This window comes from Hermetia illucens, chromosome 1, assembly GCF_905115235.1.
Source record: "Hermetia illucens chromosome 1, iHerIll2.2.curated.20191125, whole genome shotgun sequence".
NCBI lineage: Eukaryota > Metazoa > Arthropoda > Insecta > Diptera > Stratiomyidae > Hermetia > Hermetia illucens.
In genome coordinates this window covers 141,329,175-141,354,258 of record NC_051849.1, presented here as the reverse complement: position 1 = coordinate 141,354,258, position 25,084 = coordinate 141,329,175, and the positions used below count along the sequence as shown (strand labels likewise).

At 41.5% G+C, this 25,084-nt stretch overlaps 2 protein-coding genes across 3 annotated transcripts in view; one reads left to right on the top strand and one right to left on the bottom strand.

Annotated features, from left to right (window-relative positions):
- LOC119647326 (protein fuzzy) overlaps positions 1–25,084 on the top strand; it is a 150,828-nt gene that overhangs the window by 105,305 nt on the left and 20,439 nt on the right. The gene's annotated exons all lie outside the window — the stretch shown is intronic.
- LOC119647324 (probable cytochrome P450 6a14) lies at positions 905–23,825 on the bottom strand. Of its 2 annotated transcripts, none has more exons than XM_038048255.1 (2): positions 22,485–23,825; positions 905–1,393 (listed from the first exon to the last, which is right to left on the bottom strand). In XM_038048255.1, exons 1-2 carry the CDS (start codon positions 23,581–23,583, stop codon positions 969–971), a joined length of 1,524 nt encoding a protein of 507 aa, XP_037904183.1. In that variant the 5' UTR covers positions 23,584–23,825; the 3' UTR covers positions 905–968. The 2 variants fall into 2 exon arrangements, with proteins under 2 accessions (XP_037904183.1, XP_037904182.1); XM_038048254.1 differs by lacking the exon at positions 22,485–23,825 and adding an exon at positions 10,819–12,057.

The following is a 25,084-nucleotide window of genomic DNA, read 5'->3' as shown; positions in this document are numbered from 1 at the left end:
GATTCCGTGACCTACATAACGAAGAAATCTATGAGCAATACCACGACCGTCTGGTTGTGGATAAAACCCGGTTCAATAGATTGCAGTGGGCGGGTCCATATTGATGTGGATGAACCAGTCCGAAAAGTCTATAAAGGCAATATCTATTTTAGAAAAAAAAGATGAGGCAGATCCTGCCTGGGATGGAGCGATGGCGTAGGTCAGGACGCCAGACAGCTTTTAAGGATATCGAATTATTGGACCTCGGCACAAAACCGGGATGTCTAGAGTTCCTTATTAAAGCAGGCCCAGACCGGATACCAGTTGTTGTGCCGATGATGATGATATTACAAGCAACATAAACTTCTGTGGCAATTATTCAATCTAAATTGCTGCTGCAATTTGAGCGGCGCGCGTTTCGATTTTATCCTGAAAAGTAAACTGTTCGGCAAAAATAAAATCATAGAAACAGTGGCGATCTAAAGGGCGGTCTGTATATTGAAATGCAAGAAGCATCCTTAGAACTTGTGCTATATTTCTAGAAGTCTTGTTCAGTTTTGGCCTAAGAAGAAGTCAAATTCCTCGAAGATTTTAAGTCGTCATATGTCACCTATGTAACATTTTAACCGCTACTTTCTCCAAAACGCCTCTTCTGCGTAATACACTCCTGATGCACTCCCTTATGATGGGGTGGGACGGTGGTCTGGACTCTGCATGTGGGATGTTAATGTGGTTGGTACCGAAAAATCCAAGCGCATAAATACCTTTTCAATTGTCGCACTCGATAAGGATACTGTTCTTCAGATTCCACTCAAAGTGCAGCAGAAAGTGAAGCGACTATGATGAACAGTTCCACGTGCAGATCGCTAAAATCGCTACAATATATAATCGGTACGCGAAGGAAGCCAAATTCAATACAATTTCATAATTTGATACACCATACCTTTATTAATCTGAAACAAACGCAAAAGTACATCTTACTCAAAACGTCACAATTGTTCTATAGCTTCAACTTTTAGCCATAATCCACCTTTAGGGGTTAAAATCGGAGTCGTCATTGAATATTCCAGAACAGTTGGTGTTTTGTCACATATTTCAAATCGGTAGTTCCTCAGCAATGATACCAGGCCAATTCGAGATTGCATCTGCCCAAATCTTGCTCCTATGCAATTTCTAGGTCCATCGCCAAAACCTAAAAATGCCATTGGGTGACGCTCTTTAACTTGTTCCGGTGCAAAACGTTCTGGGTCAAAAACTTCTGGGTCCGGCCAGATATCAGGATCGCGATGAATCGAATAGGCAGGTATAAGAACGCGAGTACCTTTCTCGATAATTCTATCTGAGTTGGGAATTTGATAATCACAGTTGCATTTTCTTATAAGCAGGCTGGCTGGTGGGTATTTGCGTAAGGATTCTGTAAACAAGATAAAAAATTTAACGATTCTATTGGCTCGTGAATACAGTAGCTATGCATGTTGTGTATCTACAAAAAGTCAATAGTTTAAAAATTTTAGTTAAAACCTTAGAGCTAGAAATACAATTTTCGTCATTTGCCTTTCATGATAACTGTAGTCATAAAAAAATTAAGTAGGGATGGTCTGCGCCCTATTCCCAAGTATGGTTCGAAGCCACTTTCGCTCCCCTTTCATAACCTCTTAGAAAATTTCGGGGCGATAGACTCAATTCTTTTCGAGCCGGTTCTAAAGCCTTCTATACACGGTCCAGCAATCCTGTCTGTTGCCTCTGAACAGCACACAGTTCATTCAGTTGCCTCTTCAACTGAAAATTCCATATATATGTACCATCAAGTCGGGCAGTATCATCAACCCTTGTCGTGAAAAGCATTGGACATAAAGTGCATATGGTGAATAGAACGCTCACCACCTAAACAGCCTGTCCGGCACACGATGGCCTGGTGCATCATTCACATCACGCAGATACCTGGTTGCCCGAACTGCCGTCAAGAACTGACAAACTAGCCGCACCCCATAAGTTCGGGTCACGGCCAAGACTGTTCAGACGTAACTTATAGGAACAAGTGAAGCCAAGCGAGCACCAGGTGATGATATCTTTCGATATTATGGCCGATTTAATTACTCTTAGGATAATTACTGCAACATAGCGTCCAAGTTACTTTGAATGTGCCTAGGTGGTTCAATTCTTGCCAAAATTTCTAGAGAAATATCTAGTTTCCTTAAGATCAAGATCAAGTTGAGATTGTTCCGCACAAATGCAAATGCTATATGAGAGCACTGTATGTAAAGTAATCGCCGCTGTTAAACGAAAATTTCAAGCCAACTAGTGCCTGCGTGATATCATCGGGAGGCTCTGATCTAAGACAATATCAAACGGCGAAATTTTTCGGCATGTTTATTAGAATGTGGAAGTGGCAGTGAGTAGGTCATACATTGAGAAAGGGTGAACAGTAATTCAAGGTAGCGTTGAGTCTCCCTAGAGACACATGTTACAAAACAATGCAGGAAGAGTGCAAGTTTGTCGGAAAGGTCTGGGGATAGCTTGAGCATACTGCCAGAAACCGTCAAAGATATTCTTAAAAATACCCTTTCTGTTGAAGATACAGACAGTCCTGGGTCCGCATCCACTTGATGACGGAGCGAACCACTTGGAAAGCAACTTACTTCCTCTCAACAAAAATTCACTTCGGCCTAGTTTAGGTCTGAACTTACCACAAATTTCACTTCAATATAATTAGCGCTCACGTCGTGTTTGCGATTATATATAAATGGAGCGATTGCCTCCTGTCGCCACTTTCGGTCACGCTCACCCCAGGGCAAAGGTGAGGCAGGATCTGTTGAGCTTCTGCCCCGGACGAAACCGTCAGTCAACTTTTTTTAAAACTCTTTCTGTGCTCGTAAAACCAAATCAGATCAGATAGAAAACAGTTGGATCAGGAAACTAAATTCAATACCTTAACCCTGATTGGATTGCATTGCAGCTAATTTGTACACAGATGAGAACTGCATGAATTGATTGATATGATTCCATTTTTATTGAGAAATGTAGCTCATATTGGAATGTTACGATACGCTAGAAACTTCACCATATCTAACCACATTTAAAGTCGTATCCCTTCAACATCTTCCAATTCTCAACTTGAAAGTGCAGTTTATCGCAAGAATCCTTATTCGGATCATCGAAGATTAAGATTTTAAATTCAGTTTGTCTGTCATTTTAACTGTTCAGGGAGCCGGTGATCGAATGAAAAATGATTCGGCCAACCGGAAAGACATGTTTTTAAGGTTTTGTATAAAACGAAACCTTATTAAAATCGGTATCTGTCTGTCACAAGCCTTTTTCTCTGAGACGCGATTGATACCGAATTTAGTGAAAAGGTGGGAACTGCATAGTGTGTTACATCCTTTTACGTCGAATTTAAAGGGGGGAGGGGGCATACATGCAAAAGGGGGGTGAATGTTTTTTTTTCACCAAATGTCGTCATGTGAGGTATCAAATAGAAGATCTCGATTAGTACTTTCTGAAGCCGGTGCAGGGGTCGAAAGCGATCATTTCTTTACTAATGGGACACTCCAGGCTGGGAGTGAGAATTTTATGGGCATCTTTATCATGAACTTTTTTGATAAATGCTCAAAGAAAAAATATCTTAAATTCTCATCTCAATCACGTCCAGGGTTGAAGTAATGATGCGGCTTGCCGGTACGTGGATGGTGCTTTCAGTTCAACTGGCGGCCGGGTGCATTGCGGGCTCTTTTCTCGTAGCTGACAGGCCGAACTGATCGTGGATGGCACCATCAATTCGATATCCCTGAAAGCTGTCCGACGTCCTGGTCTACGCCATCGCCCCTCTGAGATTACCTTTTGCCATGTCTTCAATCAAAACATACAAAATAGTCGAAGAATAATTTAAATATGAAATTTTTTGCCTGGCTTTCTAATGGTACTGATATCTTCCCAAGAGCTCCACTTTCAATAATCGGATTTTTTAATCTCCCGACACAGTCGCTCCCATTTTGATTGTGGTTTTAGTAATTTCCCATGATCCGTCGTTATTGTCGCCGGTACTATTCTTTCTTGTTATCGGTGAAGTCAATCGAACATGACATCTTTTGTCAAATACTTCGGCTACGTTGATGACATTTCCCTGCTCTCATCCCGGGCCATGGAGCTTGCCCAAATGGTTCTGGATTTTGAAAACGAGTCAGATTCAAGACAGATCAACAAAACCGAGGTTCTCAATCTGATAAATCATCCCACTCTTCCTACCTGCGTTAAAGACTAGAACGCCGAAGGTTTCGATCTATTTTTCTATCTTGGTAGCCTTGTTTCTGCCAAGGGTGGTACTGATTTTAATGGCACCCGGCGTCTTAACAGCGCTAGATCCGCCTTCGTTGCTGTGAAAATATAAATACATACTACCGCACTGACATCAATTGAGATTATTTCGCCCTTATCTTCTCTCCACTATTTCTCAAAAGTTCCAGGGATTCGTTAACATCTGTCTCCGCCATGTCACCGAAATTTCGAACATTGACTTGAGTCGACATAAGTATCAGGAACCGGTCGATTAATTAGAGGGCGGACACGGTGGCAGTGTGGTTTTTTCATTCATTTTATTTATTTCCAAATAGTGTCTTACATCTAATACATTTTGCTGCTTATGACTACTTATTTCTACTTACATAAAGACTTAATTCTACTATATACAATAGCACTTAATATTCATATAGTGCTTAGCCTCTTTGTACTCCTACCAGGCAAGGTGTGTCGAAGAGAGACAGGATTATTGGTTTTAGGTCAGGGTTCAGTATTTGGCACGGCCTAAGGAAAGTCGCTAGTGGGATTGTTTTGCCCTGCTCATGCAGTCTTCTAATTTTTGGGCTTGGATGGTTTTCAAGTTTATTGAAAAGCCGCTCCGTAATGTTGAGGATATATTTTCTAATGGGGTCTATATTTGTTCGCCGGTATACTATGGCGTTCCTGCCGCATTTCTTAGTCTTCCAATTGTAAGACAATCCAGAACAATGTCTTAATACACAGCGTTAGAAAGACATGTATTTATCCATGGCTTTCGAAGGGGCTCCGTAGCATATAATGGGCCTGATGAGAGTCTTATATAGGATCAGCTTAGTTTTGGTGCTTAGACCCACTTTTTTGCGAAGAAGAAAGTAGATCTTGCGCAATGCACCATTTGCTTATCCAATGGCAAGTTTAACATGATTGTTAAATCTTAGTAATTCGAATCAATCCTAGATATTTGACTATTGAATCAGCAGTCTTAGTGAGAGCAGTTCTGTTGCTCGGAAGTATTGCGTTGTGCTGCCGCTCGAAGAATTCCCCAAGTGTTTTTGCTTTCTCAGCATCACTGCAGACTCGCACTTTGTTTTGGGTTTTGGGTGCATTTCCCCGTTAGCCTGTTGATATTTTGGAACATATTAGCTCCAGGCTTAATGTCTGCAAGTTTGCGGATCAATTCTTTGCTACGGAAGGTCGCCACCATACCACGAATTAGCGTACTGAGACAGTTAATCCGGGAGAGTAATGCTTTATATTCCGCATTTATTTTATTCCCGTGCTCGTGAAATTTGCGCTTGAGATTACGTCTCCAAATCTGCCAAACTTTCAAGTGGAGCATTATCTCATGGGGAAGAGAATCGAATTCAAACTCATCGACTTTTATTAGCTTAGAGTTCCTGCGTGTAGCAGTGTCAATAGCGTCAGACGCCAAGTTAATAGCCTCGTCGATTTCTTTGTCCGACAGATTGCGATTATTTGAGAACTTTTTCAAGTTGAGTTTTGGTGCTAATTCAGCCCTGAATTTATCCCAGTCAGTGTGGGGGAAAGACCTAATTGTGGTCATTACTCCTTTTTTCAGAGAAAGAGGTGAGGACAGTTTGAGACTGACCGCGAAATGGTCGAACATGCCTGGTAAAGTATCACATGATATTACCTGAAAACTTTGCTTCATTTCCATAGACAGAAGGAAGTAGTCTAATATAGATTGACTACTGGGTCTCGACGGAGAATTCGTCAAGAATATCACGAGATTGGTAGGCGAGAAAGGGTCGTGGATCCATTTGAGTAGGGTTTTCCCATTACAGTTAATGGCCGTGTCGCCCCAGTGAGTGTGCCTGGAGTTGACGTTGCATCCAAAGACAAGGTAATTAGATTTCAACTGCAGATCGATCAAGACTTTTAAGTCGTGGGCCAGTTCCTCATTTCTAGATTGGCACCTAATATAAACGGAAACAATGAGAATCCTTTTACTGCCAGCCGTTTTAATGAAAGCCGCCGCAGCGGAACAAGTTAGCAGGTTATCTATGGCGACTTCCTCGAATTCATAATCTTTTTTGATTAATAGGGCAGAGCCGGTGTTGTTATCGTGTCGGATGGTATTATATCCGGTGAAGTTCACGTTATGCTTGCTTTTAAGATGGGTCTCCGAAACGCAATAAATGTCTACTTTCAGAGAGTCGATCAACGCCTGGGCAGTGGCACGTAGGGGCGTGAAATACAAGGGACGCGGAGTTAAAAGTGACGATACTTAACTCCATAAATTAAGAATAAGTTTGATGGCAGCGAATTGCCGTTGTTCATTCGTGCTGGCTGAGGTGAGGGCTCCAACCAATTCACGGAATGCAGCCGGCTGGTCTGGGAGAGACTTTGTTGGATGTGGAGGTGCAGGGGCCACTCGGGGCAATGATTGATTCATGACTTTTGCGTAAGATATGCCTGGTTTGGCCAAACTTTGCGACAGTTGTGCTATTGCCTGTTTGGTCTGCTGTGCTTATTTAGATTTGCGGGCTTTGGCAGCTTCTTTTCGAGCCAGCATATCTTTATAAGTTCGGCTTTACCAAGACAGCTTCGGCGAAAGCAGACGCACATTCCACGATGTCGCCCACTTCAATGGGCTGTCCGGCTTGCAGGTTTTCCTTCTCCTGCCGTTTTTCACGTTCTGCCCTGAGGTCTGCCCGGAGCTCCGCGATCTCCTCCTTCATCATTTTAATTATTTCGAGCAGATTTAGTCGGTTCTCGTCTCCGGGGCTCGGGCCCCCCTCTTCGTCAGAGGAGCCCCTGGTCTTCGTCCTCTTGGCGGACATCCTGTCCCCAAGCCCGTCCTTCGTGGATGTCAGGAATTCTCCGGTTCACAGACAGAAAACAGAAAAAAACAATCGCATGTAAATTATACTTTAATATACGGTGTCTCAATAATATTGAGATCCACTGTATATTATTAACAGAACGATACTTACTTTGTTTAATTGCTCTACAGAGCCCCCCGCTTAGCACTTCAGTCACTTTCGTCACTTTCTGATTTCTATTGTTTTTTTTAAAACACTCGGATTGCACCGAAACACGTCGGTTCACTACGAGATATCGAAGTGAACTATGAACAGATTACATTTTAAGAAAGGCTGACAAACGCATTACTAGGTATGCTATGTAATACATGCCCGAGGAGTGGGTTGCACTAGAACCACATGGTCTAGGGAAACGGAGGAGTGTAGACTTCTCGGGTAGACTTGAAAAGAGCTAAAGCGAATTTAGTAGAACCACTGTAATGACAATATGAGTAAATTGGGCGATGCCACTCGTGTCAAACATCCACGTGTTCTTTTAATCGATGCTTGGGTCCGCACTAGATTCTAAAAATCCAACAAACGGTGAGATTCGCGCGAGCCTACTGAAAGATCAGCACTTGAACCAAAAGTGAAATATGAAAATAAAAAACGGCTCAGCCGTGCGGGAGGAGCCGTAAAATTCTGGACCCGAATTCCGGGATAAATGAAAATAAATATATAATAATAATAGAAAAAAATAGAAATCATATAAAATAAAATGAAAAAAACCACCGTAGCCGGTCCCAAGCCGGATAGTAAAAGGAGAAGAGATAGGTAACTTCAGTCTGAATGGCTGTACGCCACCACCTCAGGTGGTAGGTGAGGAAACGGCAGGAAATTTGCAAATTGCTCATTGAGGAGGCCATCACCACACCTGATCGTTTGGTATAAAATGCAAATGCAAAAATGAGGAGAGGGAGAAATGTAAGGTCTGATTACTTACTTAGCAACCTTCTACAAATTTATAATGTCCATTATTAGTGACAAGGTCAATGCGCACATCGAAACCAATGACATTCTGTCCGAGAAGCAGAAAAGCTGCCGACTCGGGTCAAGAACTTGTAAAGAGCAACTCATTATCGACTCTTTAGTTGTAGGACAAGCAAAAAGAGCCGAAAGAAATCTCTTTATTTGCTATATCGATTATGTTAAGGCTTTTTGATAGTGTCCCGCAAATCTGGCTAATAGATGTCCTACATCTGTATTGCATTGGTCCGAAACTAATAAGGTATTTGGCGGCAGACATTGAAGGGTGGCATACACCTGAGGGTACTAACACCCCAAAGCCTATCCGTATACGGAGAGGCACCTTCCAGGCGGATTCGTTAAATGCACTGAATGTATTCGATATCCCTTCACTAGCGTATGCATTCTGAATTTTGCTTTAGACGAAGTTCGATCTGGAGCACGACCAGCAGCGGATACGGACATTATGTCCAAATACAGCAAAGAACAGGCGAGTCTCTTGCATTCAGCTGTTTGTAAGACAGATTGCGGGCTGACTTCACTTAACTTGAAGGACCTATCTTTCAATTTGCTGAGTGAGGTAACGTCTGACCAAGAGCGGATCGATGAATGGAAGTTGAAGGTAATGCACGGAAAACACCTGCATTATCTTTGGCAGCCATTTATCGATTTGCATTTGTGGAACAGATGGCTGTGTGCTAGGGAGCTCTTTGCTGAGACGGAGAGTTTTACGTGTGCCATTTAGGACGGTGTGGTCGCCACCCGAACTTATAAAAAGCTCATAATCAGAGAGCGTGTTGGCAACGACCAGTGCAGAATCTGTGTTTCGGGGTTAGAAACTATACAGAAATATTATATATTAGCCTCGTTAGCCTACCAGCACCACGAGAGGTCCTTTATTTTTAAGTAGATAGGATCGTCTGAACCTATTATAAGTGCTTGGCACTTAACGCTAGTACTGGGTAAAATCCGACGTCTACCGAGATTGTGACAACTCAGAAAATACCTCTCCGTATGCGGGTGGGTTCTGAAGTGTTGTTACCCTTAGATGAAGGCACTGTCAAGGTGATATGCAACCCTTCCAAGATTGCCGCCAAAAACTTTATTGGTTCCGATATAGCAACTAAAGAGATTTCTTTGGCGTTAGTTGCCCATCCTATAACTACTGAGCGGATAATGAGTTGCTTTTGCAAACTCCTGGTTCTTCCACTAATAATGGACGTTGTGAACTTCTAGAGGGTTGGTAAGCAAGTAATCGGCGTTGTGTCTCCGGGGTTTTGCACAGAGTATTTTTTAGGGACAAGATAGGTAACTCCCGCCGTGAGGAAGTGTGGAAATTCCTCAGGTCAACTAACGACCTAGTTTATGTTGTGTGCCAAGCGGCTGAATTATACTTTTAAACTTTTTATACAAGAAATTCCAGATCAGGAGCCTTCCAGTACTTTGAGCTGTTTATGTCTCGTTGAATCTCCTCTTCGGTAACATCCGCAAAATTCAGCATACTGGGTGGGTAACCTCCAAATTCCACCCCAATACTTCTTCCATTACCGAAAACTATACTGTCTGGAAGCTCTGTTAGAATTCGTTTAGAAATCGGAAAAAACTCTGCTCGTTCACCACGTACGTTCCATTCTGGACATGTCTGGAGTGACTTTCGCCATACCGTTGCAACCGACTGCATATGACAGAAAGTTTCTGCTTTAGTGCGTCTAGGATTTCAACTAGGGGTGTCTCATTGGGAATGGTATAGTTCCGATAAACCCTCTGAACTTTGTTAACTGCACCACAAATCACAAATATTTGTAGTTGCAACAGCAACATATCAGCAGACAAGCAAGAACCAATTTCGTCATTAATTTGAGATAGAATTTCCGGAGTCGTTGTTTATACGGATAACAGTCGTTAACATCCGGGTATAATCCTTTCTCTCTAACTGGTTTTTTCTACACACACACCATGTGCGTTTTTTTCCAACCTACATTTTTTTTAACTGGTGGAAAGCATAACTAAATTTGTGTTGAATCGATTTAGTTTTTACACATTTTTCTACGCATCAGTTATTCTGATCCGAACCACGATTAGGTATTTTTGTTAATAATTTCTTATTTTCATTCTGGATTTTCAATGCAAAACATGCGATTTTTGGAGATTTTGTTTTACAACTCCGCCATTTTAATGTTTAGTGAGTTAAAATTATACAAAATAAGAAAACGTTTGAATTGTTGATTAAATGGAGATATTCTTTCTATCAATCCCCCTTTTTTTAGAGGAGTCCATTTTGACCGCAAAAAACAAATACAAACGATTGTTAAATTCGTTAATTACAAGTGTTTGAAAACTGTTTGAAAAATGTCCAAAACATTGAAAATCATCAGTGTTTGTACGACCTTGTTTAAAATCAGTAAACTAGTAGACAACTTGCTGACTTTCCTCGCGCAGAGTGCTCGTAACATTTTCCAAGAGAATCCTTTGACCGGCATTTTCTGTATGAAAACCAATGTCATATTAACACATGAAATTCCATTTAGCAGTGATTTTCAAAATAACAAAAGTAGTTTTCAATCACAAGGTAAGTGCTTAATTCGACAACCACAAACGACTATTGATTCGAAACGCAAAACGAGCAGACCGACAAAATGTCGCTTCAAAGATTTTACTTAATGTGAGCTTCGGATCCGACTGTTTTTGTCCATTCGTGCAATTAGTGTTGTGACCGTTAAAAATATAGTTAAATAGGAATCTTATATTATTCAAAACAGAACCATGTAATAGTTACCAGTAATTATATGATCAATGTAAGTCATTTCCGACATAGCGTCATATGTGAATTCTCCTGCGTGTTTTGCTAGAACATCACTTATTTCACGACGAGCCTTTTCTTGCATCTCTGTATTCATGGCCAATTCATAAAGAGAGTATGTCATATTTGTTGAGGAGGTTTCGAATCCAGCCAAAAAGAAGATGAAAGCTTGCGCAGCAATTTCTTCGAGACTCAGCTTTCCTAAACCATCCTTAGCGTCTTCACTTCCATTGCTTCCATTTTTCAATTGTATCAATATATCCATAAAATCGTTCCTTCGAACATTATTTGTCTCCCGAAATTCAACAGTTTCACGGACAACTTTCATGAAGAAATTGTGTACATCATCCCTTGTAGTTTTTAAACCAAGTTTTCGTGATAATTCTGGAAACTGCGTGATAAATGCTCTGCCCAAAAGTCCATTTCGATTTTTCTCAAATGCAGTTCGTCCCACTTTCCGGAACTCCGTATTTGGATCTTTCAAACTGTTGCATTCGATGCCAAAGGCACAAGTTCCTATCACGTCTGTTGTGAATCTCGCCAGAAGCTCTTTGATTTCGACATCTGTTTGAGTCTTCAATATTTCTCGTAAGGTTTGATCAAATCGATCCATCACTCCCAATATTGTTGGATACATGAACTTCATTTTTCCTGATGTGAAAGTTGGTGTTAGCTTTGATCTAAGTGCCTTCCACTTACGACCCTCCAGGGAAAGTAGATTGGCTGACAGTGGATCATCTCGTTCATTGTAGAATATGCCTCGATCGTGGAACTTGTTAAAATCTCTCACGAGTATATTATGGATGAGATCAAGATCAAGCACCATAAGAACTGCGTTGCTGAAAAAATACAGCCCTGCGAGCGGCCCTTTCCCACTGAACTCTCGATACGTCTCATCTAATGTATCCTTTATAGGGCGCCGTTTTCCATTTCGACGGAGCGATCCAAATGGAAATATTGGTTCTAAACACGGCACTCCACGTTTTGCCCAGTATCTATACTGAATTTTGAAAAGCACATAAACGCTAGTCAAGATGGTGACTAGAATAGAACAAAACGCCACAAGAATTGCCATGACAATCACAATTCACCCACTAGACCCGTCAGTTCTTTAATCCATCGTACGAACGAATAACACAATGGCTAACGATCCACTCGAATTTATCAGTTTGTCCAGTTTTATCTTGGTGGATAGCAGATAAGCAGATGACTTCAGAGTCAATATGAGACAAGGTTGATCGAGGTACACTTGCGCTTTGATTCTGTATGCATTTCTCTAGTTTTGCCACTTTGCTGTACTTTCTGTGATTATAGTATTGTTAACATAATGATAATAGTACTCGTGCACAGTATGTCAATTACAAATGGACACACACAATTGTGTTTTCGTTGAAAAATATACAGTAATTGCTTTTTGGTCGATAGATATTCTAGAAATCCTGAAAACTCTTTTGCGATTGGTTTCAATTCACAGTTCTAGAAGAAATTACAATTGTGAAATTATGAAGATAGTAGACAATCCTGAATATTTCAATGCGATTGCACCATACGGAAGGGTTCGAAAAACCTCAAGCATGCTAGCTTAATAGCCAGACTTTGTTCAATTACACAACAGCTTCTACGTAAGTACATATAGTTGCACTTAAAAGTGAGAAATACTGGGAGGCTTGAGTGGTAAGCGCACTATCCTGCTTATAATTTCCTGTTCAATACGATGCACTCCAGAGAATCCTTGCTTGAAGGAAGAAACACTATTTTTTGGGGGGACACATAAATTATAATACATGGAAACAAACTTGTGTGTATGTTTGGTTGAATATATGGTATGTTTCTGGAAAAGGAAAAACATTACATTATAGAAGAAGAAACCACGAAGTACACCGCATTAACTCATGGAAACAAGAGTCTCTATTTTGAAATGAAAGCTTGCGAAAACGCGATCCCTTAGGGATACTTTTAAGATCGACACTAGACTATTGTACATAAACAAGTCGGGAAACCGGAAACCCAGCCCTTCAGATATGAAGGGTTTTGTTTAAGAATATTTTGATAGTATGCTGGTCCCAAGCCCAGGTAAAGGAGGAGGGTTTGAGGGAGCGTACTCTGTACTATCCTCAGTAAAACAAAAATAAAATGCTGAGATCAGGGAAAGAAATAAATAGAGTATAGTTGGAGTTTCTCTTCTATGTTAAATCCTACCTGATCTTTCTTGGTGACAGGCCCCGTGATAGGTCGACTAAGAAAATGCATACAATGTCGTTACAAACATGATGATCGGATTGAGTCACAAGCCTCGGAGAAATGCTAGGGCGTCCACCTCAGTCGACGAGGCAGGACGGGCCCCAGTCCTGTCGAGAAATAGGCAAGGGTTTTTGACGCATTGACGGCGTCAGGACGTAAGTAAATTATTCCGAACACAACGAACAAAACAAATACGTGACGGCACGCTAAATGTTGGTACCCTAACTGGAAAAACGGAGGAACTCGCAAGAGCCCTTCGGAAAAGGGCGCACTGATATCTGCGCTCTGCACGAAACCCGATGGGCTGGTGCCAAAAGCTGCAACATTGAACGCGAACGCGGTAAAAATGGCTATAAACTTCTCTATTTTGGTAACCCACACACTCAATTTGGTGTTGCCATTGACATCTCAGAGGGTTTCCGTGATCCCATTAAAGAAGTCGAACAATTTGATGATCGGCTGATGAAGCTCACCATTATATCAGCTGATCGCGCTATTCACTTCTTCACCGCGTACGCACCACAAACAGGTCGACTTGATCCCGAGAAAGATGCCTTCTGACAACTTCTCGATGAAAAGACTTGTCACGTGCCTGCTGACGACTATATAATCATTGTCGGCGACCTTAATGGTCATGTGGGTGAAAAGGCAGACGGTAACAGGTGCCACGGGGGAAAGGGGTTCGGATCGGCCAATGATTGCCGTCCTACAAATTTAACCACCGATAAAACAGCGTGAGGAACGCACTGGCCCGCCGCGCATTAAATGGTGGCAAATTTCTGAGAAGAAAGAAGAAACGATCTCACTCATACGATTGCCGACCATTACGAATGTGGAAGAATCATGGAACGAAATGAAAGACACGATCCACAAAGCGGCCTCTGCAACCCTCGGGGTCACCAAGCCGGGTAAGCGACACATCAACCGAGATACTTGGCTTTGGAATGATGATGTTGAAATGAAGGTTCGTGAAAAGAAACGCCTCTACCACAAATTTCTCGACGATAAAGCGCCTGCTAATTGGCAAATTTATAAGAATGCCAACCGTGAAGCAAAGAAAGCGATCGCTGTCACCCGAGCGAACCATTACAAAAATCTTTACGATAAACTGGGCACTCGGGATGGCGAGAGAGATCTGTACTCACTTGCTAAAAGCCGTAATGAATGTACACAGGATATCGAACACTTCTGTTGCGCTAATGACAAGAACGGTACTTTGCTTACCAACCGTCGAGTCACAACGGATAGATGGCGAGAATATTTCGAGCAGATTTCAATTGAAGAATTTGCTCATCCTCCACTTCCACAATCATTGCCGACATTTGGAGCAGTTCCGCCAGTCAGCGCAACTGAAGTCGAGGAGGCAATAAAACGAATGAAATCAGGGAAAGTCACAGGACCCGACGACATCGCATCTGAGCTCTGAAAAGCGAAGATCTGGTACCCAACACTGTGGCTTAGTGAATTCTTTAACCGGGTTATTCAGGAAGGAAGAACACCATCTGACTGGCAAGAAGGTAGCCAGCAGAATCTTCAAATTATCGTCCGATCCGGTTACTTTCCCATACCATGAAGATTTTTGAACGCATTCTTGACAACCGTATTCGCGAAATCGTTGAAATAATCGGGAATTAAACCAGATTTGTCAAAAACTGCGGAACTACTGACGCAATACACGCTGAGCCGTTACTCACGGAGAAACACCGTGAGAAGCATCGCCCTCTTTACATTGCCTTTCTGGATCGATTTCAACAGAACCTTTAAAAATAAGGTGGTATTCACTATACGATGGGCAAAATCCGCAAATGTTTGTAGAAGGACCTGTCTCTATTAGGGAAAAAATAAAGAAGCTGCTGATTTATCACCTCATGTGAATTTAACTTCGACAAACAAGTGAATTTGACTGCACGAGGCCAGGCAAGTATTTTAAGTGAAGCAGCATATCCTACCTAACCCACAACAATTGTTGACAGGTCCCCAGAAATATGTTTTGTTTTATTGTCGATTGATGAACTGCGGACATTTCTGGCTGTGAGTTGCGTTCAAACTGTCCAATTCCCGACAATACCCTTCAAATCCACATTGAAAGCGTAACCTTTCTTTAATGAAGTGCTACTTCATTTGAGGCAGATCTTCATCACCAGTTATCATCATTTTTAAAACGGATCGTTGTGTTGACGTTTCTGCAGCGTAGAACAGATTTTAGCACACGCCATCAAATTAACTTCTTTCAGTTCATGAAGAATCCAATATCGAGCTATCCGACTTTTTAGGTGCAAGTGAATACTTTTTTGAATAACCTTTAATGTTTCTGCTACATTTCATTTGGTTCGATCATTGCCACAAAACCAATTATGGAATTTGTTAATCCAGGTTTGGCTCTGACGCCATTTTTGGCCAAGTTACCATCACCAACTTTAAATAATTTTTCATGGGCTTCCCTCGCGTTCTTCCTTTTACGAACATAGTTTAATCTTCTAACTTGTTTGAAATCTTTTCAACTGAACTTGAAGCTAAGGTTAAGGGGGTCATCCCGTGTGAAGGTCGTTGGAATTTTTTTGTACAGAACTGGATAAAGATACATAGTATATTCATCAATATCTTGAGCGTATATTCATTAATGTCTTTCATCCTGATATCATTTGCTCATTATTTAAGTACAGAGCAACTTAAACACCCATCTTCGAAAAAGGAGATCTTAAAGGAAAAAACAAATGACATTTTAGCGTGTGGAGTATACCACGGTTCACAAACTAGGATTATTAAAAAATATTAAAAGGCAAATTTTTGCAGCCTTGTTAAACTTGTTTTTTCACGCTTTCTTTAATCTATAAACAAGTCAGGAAAGGTATAAAAGGTTTTGTGTTTCCCAGTGTGAGGAACTTTGAGTGCGTGGCAGTTGCACTTGGATAATAATTTAAAATTCAACTGCGTCAGGAGCTATTTTCACAAATAATTTACTCTGCAAAGTACTCTATCGATCATAACTGATTTCATCCGCTTCACACAATGATTTCAACATTATTAGCAAATATGAAAAAGTTCACCAAAAATAGATACAAGCAAGTTGGGAAACCGGAAGTTGTACGCTTCAGGTATGAAAGGTTTTGTATATTTCTTTTATAAAAACATTTCAATGTCCCATTAGTAGCTAGCACATAATATATGCATATATTATGTGAGAATATCCACTTTGACATTATAGAGCCATTCAAAGTCTTGAATTTGCACAGAAGCGACACCTTTGACCTACTATAAATTTGTTAATAACAGTGTGATTTGCACCAAACTTGGTAGGATCATGCTCTATATAAGAGTTTACATTGCTTCAAAATTTCATGATTTTAGGTAAATCGATTTTAATAAGTTTTGTTTTACACAAAACCTTAAAAAGGGCTTACCTAATAGCAACAAAGGGTAAAAGGGCTGGGGAGAAGTAATTTTTCATATATGGGACTTTAATATTTCACTCGAATGTCAATTATTCTCGTTAATTATGAGGCCAGCATCTTATTCGCATGGCTTCAGACCCAGTAAATTCGCGCGAAATTGATAAGTTTGAACTGCTATAACTTTGGCCTAATGGTCGGATTTCCATGAAACTTCGCATGCGTGTGCGAGACATTGTCCTCTATGTTGGTGCTCGTAGGGTGAACTTAAGGGGGGGGGGTTTCTCAGTGAATTTATAACCGTTGGTAATATACTATTAGTAAATTTATTTTTTTAAGGCCTAGACTTCATCTAAGCAGACCTTCCTGATTTTTTTCGGATTTTTGGGTTGATATCCCATTTGATACCCCACATGACTATATTCTATGAAAAAATGTTATATCTCGCCTATACATATATGGGGAGCCCCATTTAAACTCCACATAAATTTATGTCACTCACTGTATTCGTGGGATTTCACAGTCCACCAAATATCGTTTGGATCGGTTTAGCCGTTTTGGGGAAAAATGCGTGTGAATACAGACAGTGAATCGATTTTGATAAGGATTTGTCTTACTTAAAACCTTAAAAATGGTCCAATCAAATCGAAATTATCCTATGTTGTGAACCTTAAAAATATGAACTGAATAAGTCGTGAAGATTTCAAAGAATTTCGTTGGATAGAGAGACAAGAACGTGTGGCAGACAGACGCACAGACCGCCAGACAGTAAACCGATTTCAACAAAACCTTTAATGATTTTGGGGTGATTTTGGGCTATGGTGGCATCCGGGTTTCATCATACAAAGATTTAACATAGATACAACTTCACAGAAGCTTGACGTAACCGCATTGGACATTCTTCCACCTCATTTGAAATTTATCCACACTGAAGCCAAAATGATCACTTTTATAAGTGGCGTCAAACTTAACATCGACTAAAACTATATTTTATAAGAGGAATGCGTAGCCAAAGGAGAATCATAAACTTCTCCATTACAGGCATCTCCGCACTGAACACATGAAATCAATTCCTCAAAATTATGCATGCTAGCCAAAACTGGATTCTGCTGTCGAAAATGAGGTTCGTTCTTGTTCATCATGTGTCCAAGGTATGCAACACATTGTGGCCAGAAGCGACGAATCTTCGTCAATAGATCATACACTTGAAAAATTTTCTGGGTAATAGTTAACTCTTAGTCAAAGTAGACAGAAATTTTCACCAAGCCAACAACACTTACACTCGAAGATGAAGAACTACTGCAAATGCAAGTCTATCCGAATGGAGAACTCTTCATCAAAGTTTAGAGCCACTTTGGCTCCCATATCCCCCCCTCCCCCCTCTGGTTACCTGAAATGCGCTTCAGCTCCCCCACGACTTCCTGAAACGCTCGCACTTCCCCTGTACTGTTTTTCGCCAAATGCCCTTGAGGCGACCCACTCGTCGGTCACGTTGGGTGAGTGGATTCTGCTGCATGGTATAGTCCGCAATACAATTGTCACCCCTCTTTTATATGTGACCTATCGACTGTTACTTCTGCTTTCTATCACATCACATACGAGTGCCAAGTCTGTGCGTCGAACAAATTGTAGTTTGTAGCTTGAGTAACTTTAGAGTTCATTTTCCATATGCTACGATCTCACCTTGATTTTAGTGTTGAAATAACTGCATTTAAAGATTTTAGACAGGGCAGCGCAAGCGGATGTAGCGCTGTTAATGCGTCGAACAACATCTACTTCGGTGCCGCCGTCGTCAGAAACCACGCTTTCTAGATATACAAATTTGTCGACGCTTTCGATCCTCTGTCCATTAATCCAGATAGGGAGAGTGTAATGACCCGTCAGATGAGAACCTTGATTTTGTTGGTGTTTATTTTCAATCTTCTAAATCCAGAGCTATTCAGCCGAGGTCCATGATCCGGTGAGACAGTAAACAGAAGTAATCAACGTAGTGAAGGTGTTTAAGGAAAGATGTCATTTTCCATTGAATTTCTTCACGTCCTCCGGACAGGGCGGCAGTGAAGAACGTCACCGATAACGAAAAAAAATAATATCGGTGACAGGATGCACCCGGACTCCGCTTAGGACCTCAAAATCCTCCGAGATTTTACTTCGGTGCAGCACGTAAAATTTAGCGCCCTAATATGTCGCTCTGATAATAGCTATTAGTTTCTCCGGAATCCCTCCTACGTAGAGCACTCCAGATACACTTCCTCTTTTTGGAATCTTAACGATCATTACTTTCTTTCACTCTCTGAGAAAGGTCTCCGATTCCCAAGATTTCCGTACGAGTGAAAGCAGCAGATCTGCAGTAACTAATCTTCGATGTAATCCATACAAATCCGTATCTGCCAGGTAAATATTTCTACGCTCACTAGTAAACCAGGAAACTTGCAAGAGTCTTTCGAAAGTGATGTTTCTATATCTGCGCTCCGCAAGAAGATGGAAAGAGCTGCGACATTGACCGCAAATGTGGTAAAAATTACTTGGTACGCCATGGACTCAATATGGTGTCGCCATTGATGGAGTTCATTCTTTTGAAGGCTGACCGCACAGTTCATTTCTTTATCATCCACACGCCACAAACAGGTCGACCCGGTGCCGAGAAAGACACATGCCAACTACTAACACAAAAACATTTAACGTTTGCGGCAGACGGCAACTGGTGCAAAGGGGTGGGTTTTCGGAATGACGATGTCGAAAGGATTCCACTCCCGCGACTACCGACCATAACGATTATTGCAAAAAACACGGAATAAAACCAAAAACATAATCCAAAAATTGCTAGTGCAAATCGCTGCAAAGGTAAAAGCTGATCTAGTTTTAATCAGCGAACACTTCCGGAAAAATGACCTAGCGATATGAGTTCAGATTAGGTAAAAGCAGAGTTCACACTTGTCACTTAGCAACCGGAGCGCAGAAAAGGTTGAGGATTGCCTATTCTCACAATGAAAAAGCTGGAAGATGCAACTCACCATCGAATAAATGTAGCGCTCGGCGACTTCTATTCTCGCTGGAAGGGGGCATTTTTTCACCGCTGGAAGGCCGCTCGACTTGCCCTAGCCACCAAAGCGAAACGAGATCCGGAACTGCTGTCTGCATATCAATCACTCTGTATGCTTGACACGGCCGGGAAAGTGCTCGAAAAGCTTATCAGGAGCAGACTCGCCGAAGCGATACGTGTCATTGAAGACTTGTCTCCAAGGCATTTCGTTTTTAGACCCTACGGTCCATGTCAATTGGCGAGAAGGTGTCTCGTAAGCGCCTTGCGCAAGTGCAGAGAGTGGAAGCTTTACGGCCTACCGTACTATCCCAGAACTGGCTGTGATGAGGATCGCGTGAATAATCCATTTTGTCCCCTCGCTAAGGAACATTAGGCCATCTAAATATGCAGGGGAGAAGACTCGAAGAAGGCTACTCCTGAAGATCAACAATATACTCTGAAGAAGTGGCAACTCTTTTGATGAAACGGCTTAAGTGGCAGATTGACTGCGCCGCTCAACGGCAACTTAGATCCATGGTTGAATAGAAAGCATGATGAGATTGATTATTTCCTTACCCAGCTAGTAGGCGGGCATGGTGCTTTTTAGTCCTATATTGCGCGTTACCATCGAGTTATTTTTCTTGCGAAGAAGTTTAAGCTCAACCAGTTGGGAGACTGGATGGCAGGGGATGCCTTGAACTAACAACTCTCTTCCTCCTCTCAACTTCCGTTGGTGAAAGGGATTTCCTGAATTGAATTAAATGCTCCAGGCAGGAGAGCGGGAAGGTTAGCTGGAAGTAATGTGTCAAACAGTTCCAGACTAGTCCTAATTTGGTAGTCCGACGGCGTACTGTTGCGGAAATCCAACATTCAGTACATAAATTCACCTACCTTACCCTAAGAAAAACAAACCAGGTAAGTGTTCATCAATGGAGATACTTAGCTTCAAAGGAAGATGTCTAAATCAAGGTCAATAAATAGAAACGCATCTATTATAGGTTTCTTGTCGATAAAAAGCTGGGCAGTCGGCGAATTTTCAAGAACGCAAGAAGCAAAAACAACGATCACTGTTACGCGAAGCGCATTACAAAGCTCTTTACGATAAACTGAACATCGGGGATAATAAGAGATGTCTATAACGACTTGTCAAAAGACGACATCAATCCACAAAAGAAATCGAAATTTTGCCACTGACGCGATAAAGGTTTAAAAAAGAGGAAATGTTCGTTCAAATAAGAATTTAATACATTTGCAGCCACACAGAATTGAAATAATTCCATTGCTTCACACCAGCACTTGATTCAATCCTCCAATCATTTTCGATTCTCGGTGTTTGGTATGTCTATCAGAGTCGTATTCGACTTTTCCATTACCCGGCTGCGACACCCGTAGCAGTCTTTTGATGCGATTGAATCCAAAAAATCCTACGATTTTTTGGATGTCGGGTGAATTCGGTAATTGTTGAATGGTATTTGTTATGTGCTTTGTCAAATGATAGTATTGTGCGACGGTGCACTATTGAGGAGCAAACGAAATTATTCACGCAAGCCCCTCATAATGCCAAATAATACTCTCTGTTCTATGCCTGTACTTCCCAATTCTATCTATATCTATCTATCTCTTACGGATATTGATACTGCTCTATGAAACACTAGAGGGTCAAAGGAGGATCAAGGTCACTTCGCGGGTAGCACAGGGATCCATCCTAGGGTCGGATCTCTGGAACACTACCTATGGCAGTCTACTTAAAGTCGACATGCCAGAAGAGTCGCGCATGGTCGACTATGCAGATGATGTCGCAGCGCTTGTTGCTGGACGCACTATCGAACAGGCGCAAAGCAAACTCGGCATATTGATGCGACGGGTAAGCGGGTGAATGACTACTCATGGTTTCAACCTTGCATTGGAAAAAACCGAAGTAGTCATCCTGACTAAAAAGAGAATTCCAACCCTGCATCCCATATCGTTCGGCGAGTCGATAATCGGCGGTAAAGTATCTCGGCTTGACTCTTGAATCAGAGATGAGCTTTTTTAAGCAAATCAAAGCAGCAGCGAACAAGGCTGCATCTGGAGTTTCAGCTTTAAGTAAGCTAATGGCAAACATTGGGGGTCCTAAGTCTAGCAGGCAACGTCTCCTGATGAGTTCAACGCAGTCTGCCCTGCTCTACAGCGCAGAGGTATGGGCTGGCGCTCTTAACAAGGAGGTATATCGTAAACGCCTCGCGCAAGTACAGAGACGGGGAGCTTTGTGGGTGGCATCTGCCTACCGCACTGTCTCTGAACCGGCCGTGATGGTGATCGCGGGAGTGATCCCTGTTGCCCTTCTTGCTAGGGAGCGTCAGGCCATATACAAGCGCAAGGGAGGTGGTTGCTCGCGAAGAACGGCGAAGCGGACGAGTAACAGCTCTCGTGGAAAAATGAAACTAGAGGCAGATGGACTACGCGGCTCATCGGCAACTTAGATGCCTGGCTGAATCCTTTCCTTACCCAATTTTTAAGTGGACATGGAAGTTTTCAATCTTACCTGCACAAGATTGGAAAAACGCGATCTCCGGATTGTGTGTTTTGCAATGGAGTTGTGGACGAGGCCCAACACACTTTTTTTCTTGTGGAAGGTGGGATGGGGTTCGTCAGCAGCTCTATTTAAACACGGGGGATCTCTCTCCAGACAACATTGCCGAAGAGTGCTGACAGATGGAGCCGTGTTGCCCATTACGTTCGGACCCTTCTCGTTGCTAAGAAGATAGAGCTCGACCGACGACATGCCGAACTGGGAGTCCAACACTGTTTGCGTAAATGCATTCAGCTACCCTACCCCAAAAAAAAATGAACAGTCATAGACTGCGTATTTTTTCACTAACATACATCATAGATTATGTTTGGTGATTGCTTGGTTGACGATAAGCGACTTTAGATCCATTTTGACCGTCAGTTGAATTAGTTTTGCCATCACAATATACATACTTAAGTCCATAATTTCAAATATTTACCATTATTGATATGTCCAATATAAGTCATTTCCATCATAGCATCGTAAGTGAATTCTCCGCTATGTTTCTCCAGAACTTCATTAATTTCACGACGGGCCTTTTCTTGTATTTCCGTATTCTTGGCCAACTCATATAGAGAATATGTCATATTTGTTGACGACGTTTCGAATCCGGCCAGGAAAAATATGAAAGCCTGTGCTGCAATTTCCTCAAAACTCAATTTCGCTTCACCATCCTTAGAATCCCCATTTCCGTTGCCTCCATTTTTCAATTGAATAAGAATATCCATAAAATCATTTCGTCGAACGTTATTCTTTTCGCGAAACTCAACAGTTTCCCGGACGACTTTCATGAAAAAGTCACTAACATCATCCCTTGTAGTTTTCAAACCAAGTTTTCGTGATAATCGCGGAAATTGTCCAAGAAATGCCCGTCCAAAAAGTCCATGCCGGGTTTTCTCGAATGCAGTTCGTCCTACTTTCCGGAACTCCGTATTTGGGTCTTTCAAACTGTTACATTCGATGCCAAAGGCGCAAGTTCCTATCACATCCGTTGTGAATCTCGCCAGAAGTTCTTTGATTTCGACATCTTTTTGGGTCTTCAATATCTCTCGTAAGGTTTGATCAAATTGATCCATCACTCCCAATATTGTTGGATACATGAACTTCATTTTTCCTGACGTGAAAGTTGGTGTTAGCTTGGACCTAAGCACCTTCCACTTATGTCCCTCCAGAGTAAGTAGGTTGGCTGACAGTGGATCACTTCGTTCATTATAGAACAAGCCACGATCGTGGAATTTGCTGAAGTCTCTGACGAGCATATTATGGATGAGATCAAGATCTAGCACCATGAGGACGGCGTCAGTGAAAAAATACAACCCAGCCAGCGGTTCCTTTCCGCTAAACTCTTGGTAAGTCTCATCTAATGTATCCTTTATATGACGTCGTTTCCCACTTCGCTGCAGAGACCCGAATGGAAATATTGGTTCTAAACACGGCACACCACGTTTTGCCCAGTAACGATACCGAACTTTAAAAAGCACATACACACTAGTTAACATTGTGATTAGAACCGTGCAAAGAATAACAAGAAACGCCATGGCGATCACTATCCGTCTGTTTTTCAATCCACCGCAGACTGTACACTAATAATGCAGTGACTGATAATCCCTTGCCAAGCTTTATCTTGCTAAATAATAGATTAATATCTTCCCACTCTTTATGTGATGCTTCGGTGATATTATTTATGATCTACACTCTACAAACGAGTCAAATAAACAAGATGACTAGCGAGAACTACATAGACCAATGGTCCACAGCTGAGGTGATTTCGGTGAGGAAAACTGACGAAAAGTTCCGACCAAATGGAAGCGCAGAGAGTCATTCAACCAAACTGAAGAATGACTGCAGAGAAAAGCTGTAAAGAGACTTGTCAGTCAGTATGTGGCAAGGTGGTTGGGGGCACCCGGGGCCTATGGTTCTATATCTATTTCTCTGGCTTTTTTCAGTGCTTTATTTTACGTAATTATAGCATATTCGGCCTAATGACAAAATGTTGATTACGAACGACCACACACAATTGGATTTCCATTCAAGCATGGAAGCAATTACAACTCCATTTAGATCAGCTGGTAAACCCATTAAAAGTTTGTTTGTTTGGTTGCCTGCTCCCGAAGTACGTAGATACTTTTCTGGCAGATGGTAAATTCAAATTTTGATTGACCTCGCTGTGTCGCTCGTTAATCTATGAATAATTAGGCAAAGTCAATTAGCGGGGAACTTATCAAGTTTGTTATGTGAAACAAGAGATGCTTTTTTGCCTTAAAATTGAACAACTACCCCAGTGACAATTACCACCTCCTTGTTCTCATCAACATTTTTCTTAAAATTGGTGATTTCTTCAACATGATTTTCGTGTGAACTGACGTCTAACTTCCATGGTATAAATTTCCCAGATCTCAAAAAGATTTTTCAGTACTTCAGTGAGGAATATCTTTGTATTGTTACATAATTGCTACGTGGATGCCGAGACTTCCAATGCTTCTTTTACGCGGAACCAAGAAACTTCCAATCGAAATCCTTTGACTCAATTGTTCACATTCGTACAAATTCAACAAACTACCGACATGGATCCATATCACTGGACTATACAGCACACTAATAAAAATCCGTCTATAGCTTTTATTCAATTTTATTACAAATTAGTTACAGAATATTTAATTATATTTGAGGGGGACATTGAAATGTTAATGGGAGAAACCACATTAGGAGGTTTTCAGAATCGACTTTTTTTATTGAATAGATCGTTAGCTTAGCTATCACCGAATACGCTGTAGAAATTTCAAAGAGAAATCCGTGGTCCTTTAGATTTTATGGGCGCAGAACCCAGTGATTATCCGGTACAGGCTCAGGGTTCATCGCCTAGGAGGTAGCCGCTTTATGTCCTTACGAAATCTGGTAGCGTTATGTAAATAATATATTTATAAATATTTGACGTCAGTCCCTTGTCCAAGTGCATTTGTATTTGTTATAACTGTATTTTGTTCGTAATTAAGGGTGATAAATGTCTTCATATCTGAAATGGGGTTTCAAACAGTTTTT

Excerpts from the sequence above, each read along its gene's own strand:
- LOC119647324 (XM_038048255.1), bottom strand. The coding sequence starts at position 23,583 with ATGGCGTTTCTTGTTATTCTTTGCACGGTTCTAATCACAATGTTAACT. Across the intron at positions 1,394-22,484 it reads TATTGGACATATCAATAATG|AATCCTTACGCAAATACCCA; the intron begins GTAAATATTTGA and ends TCTTGTTTACAG.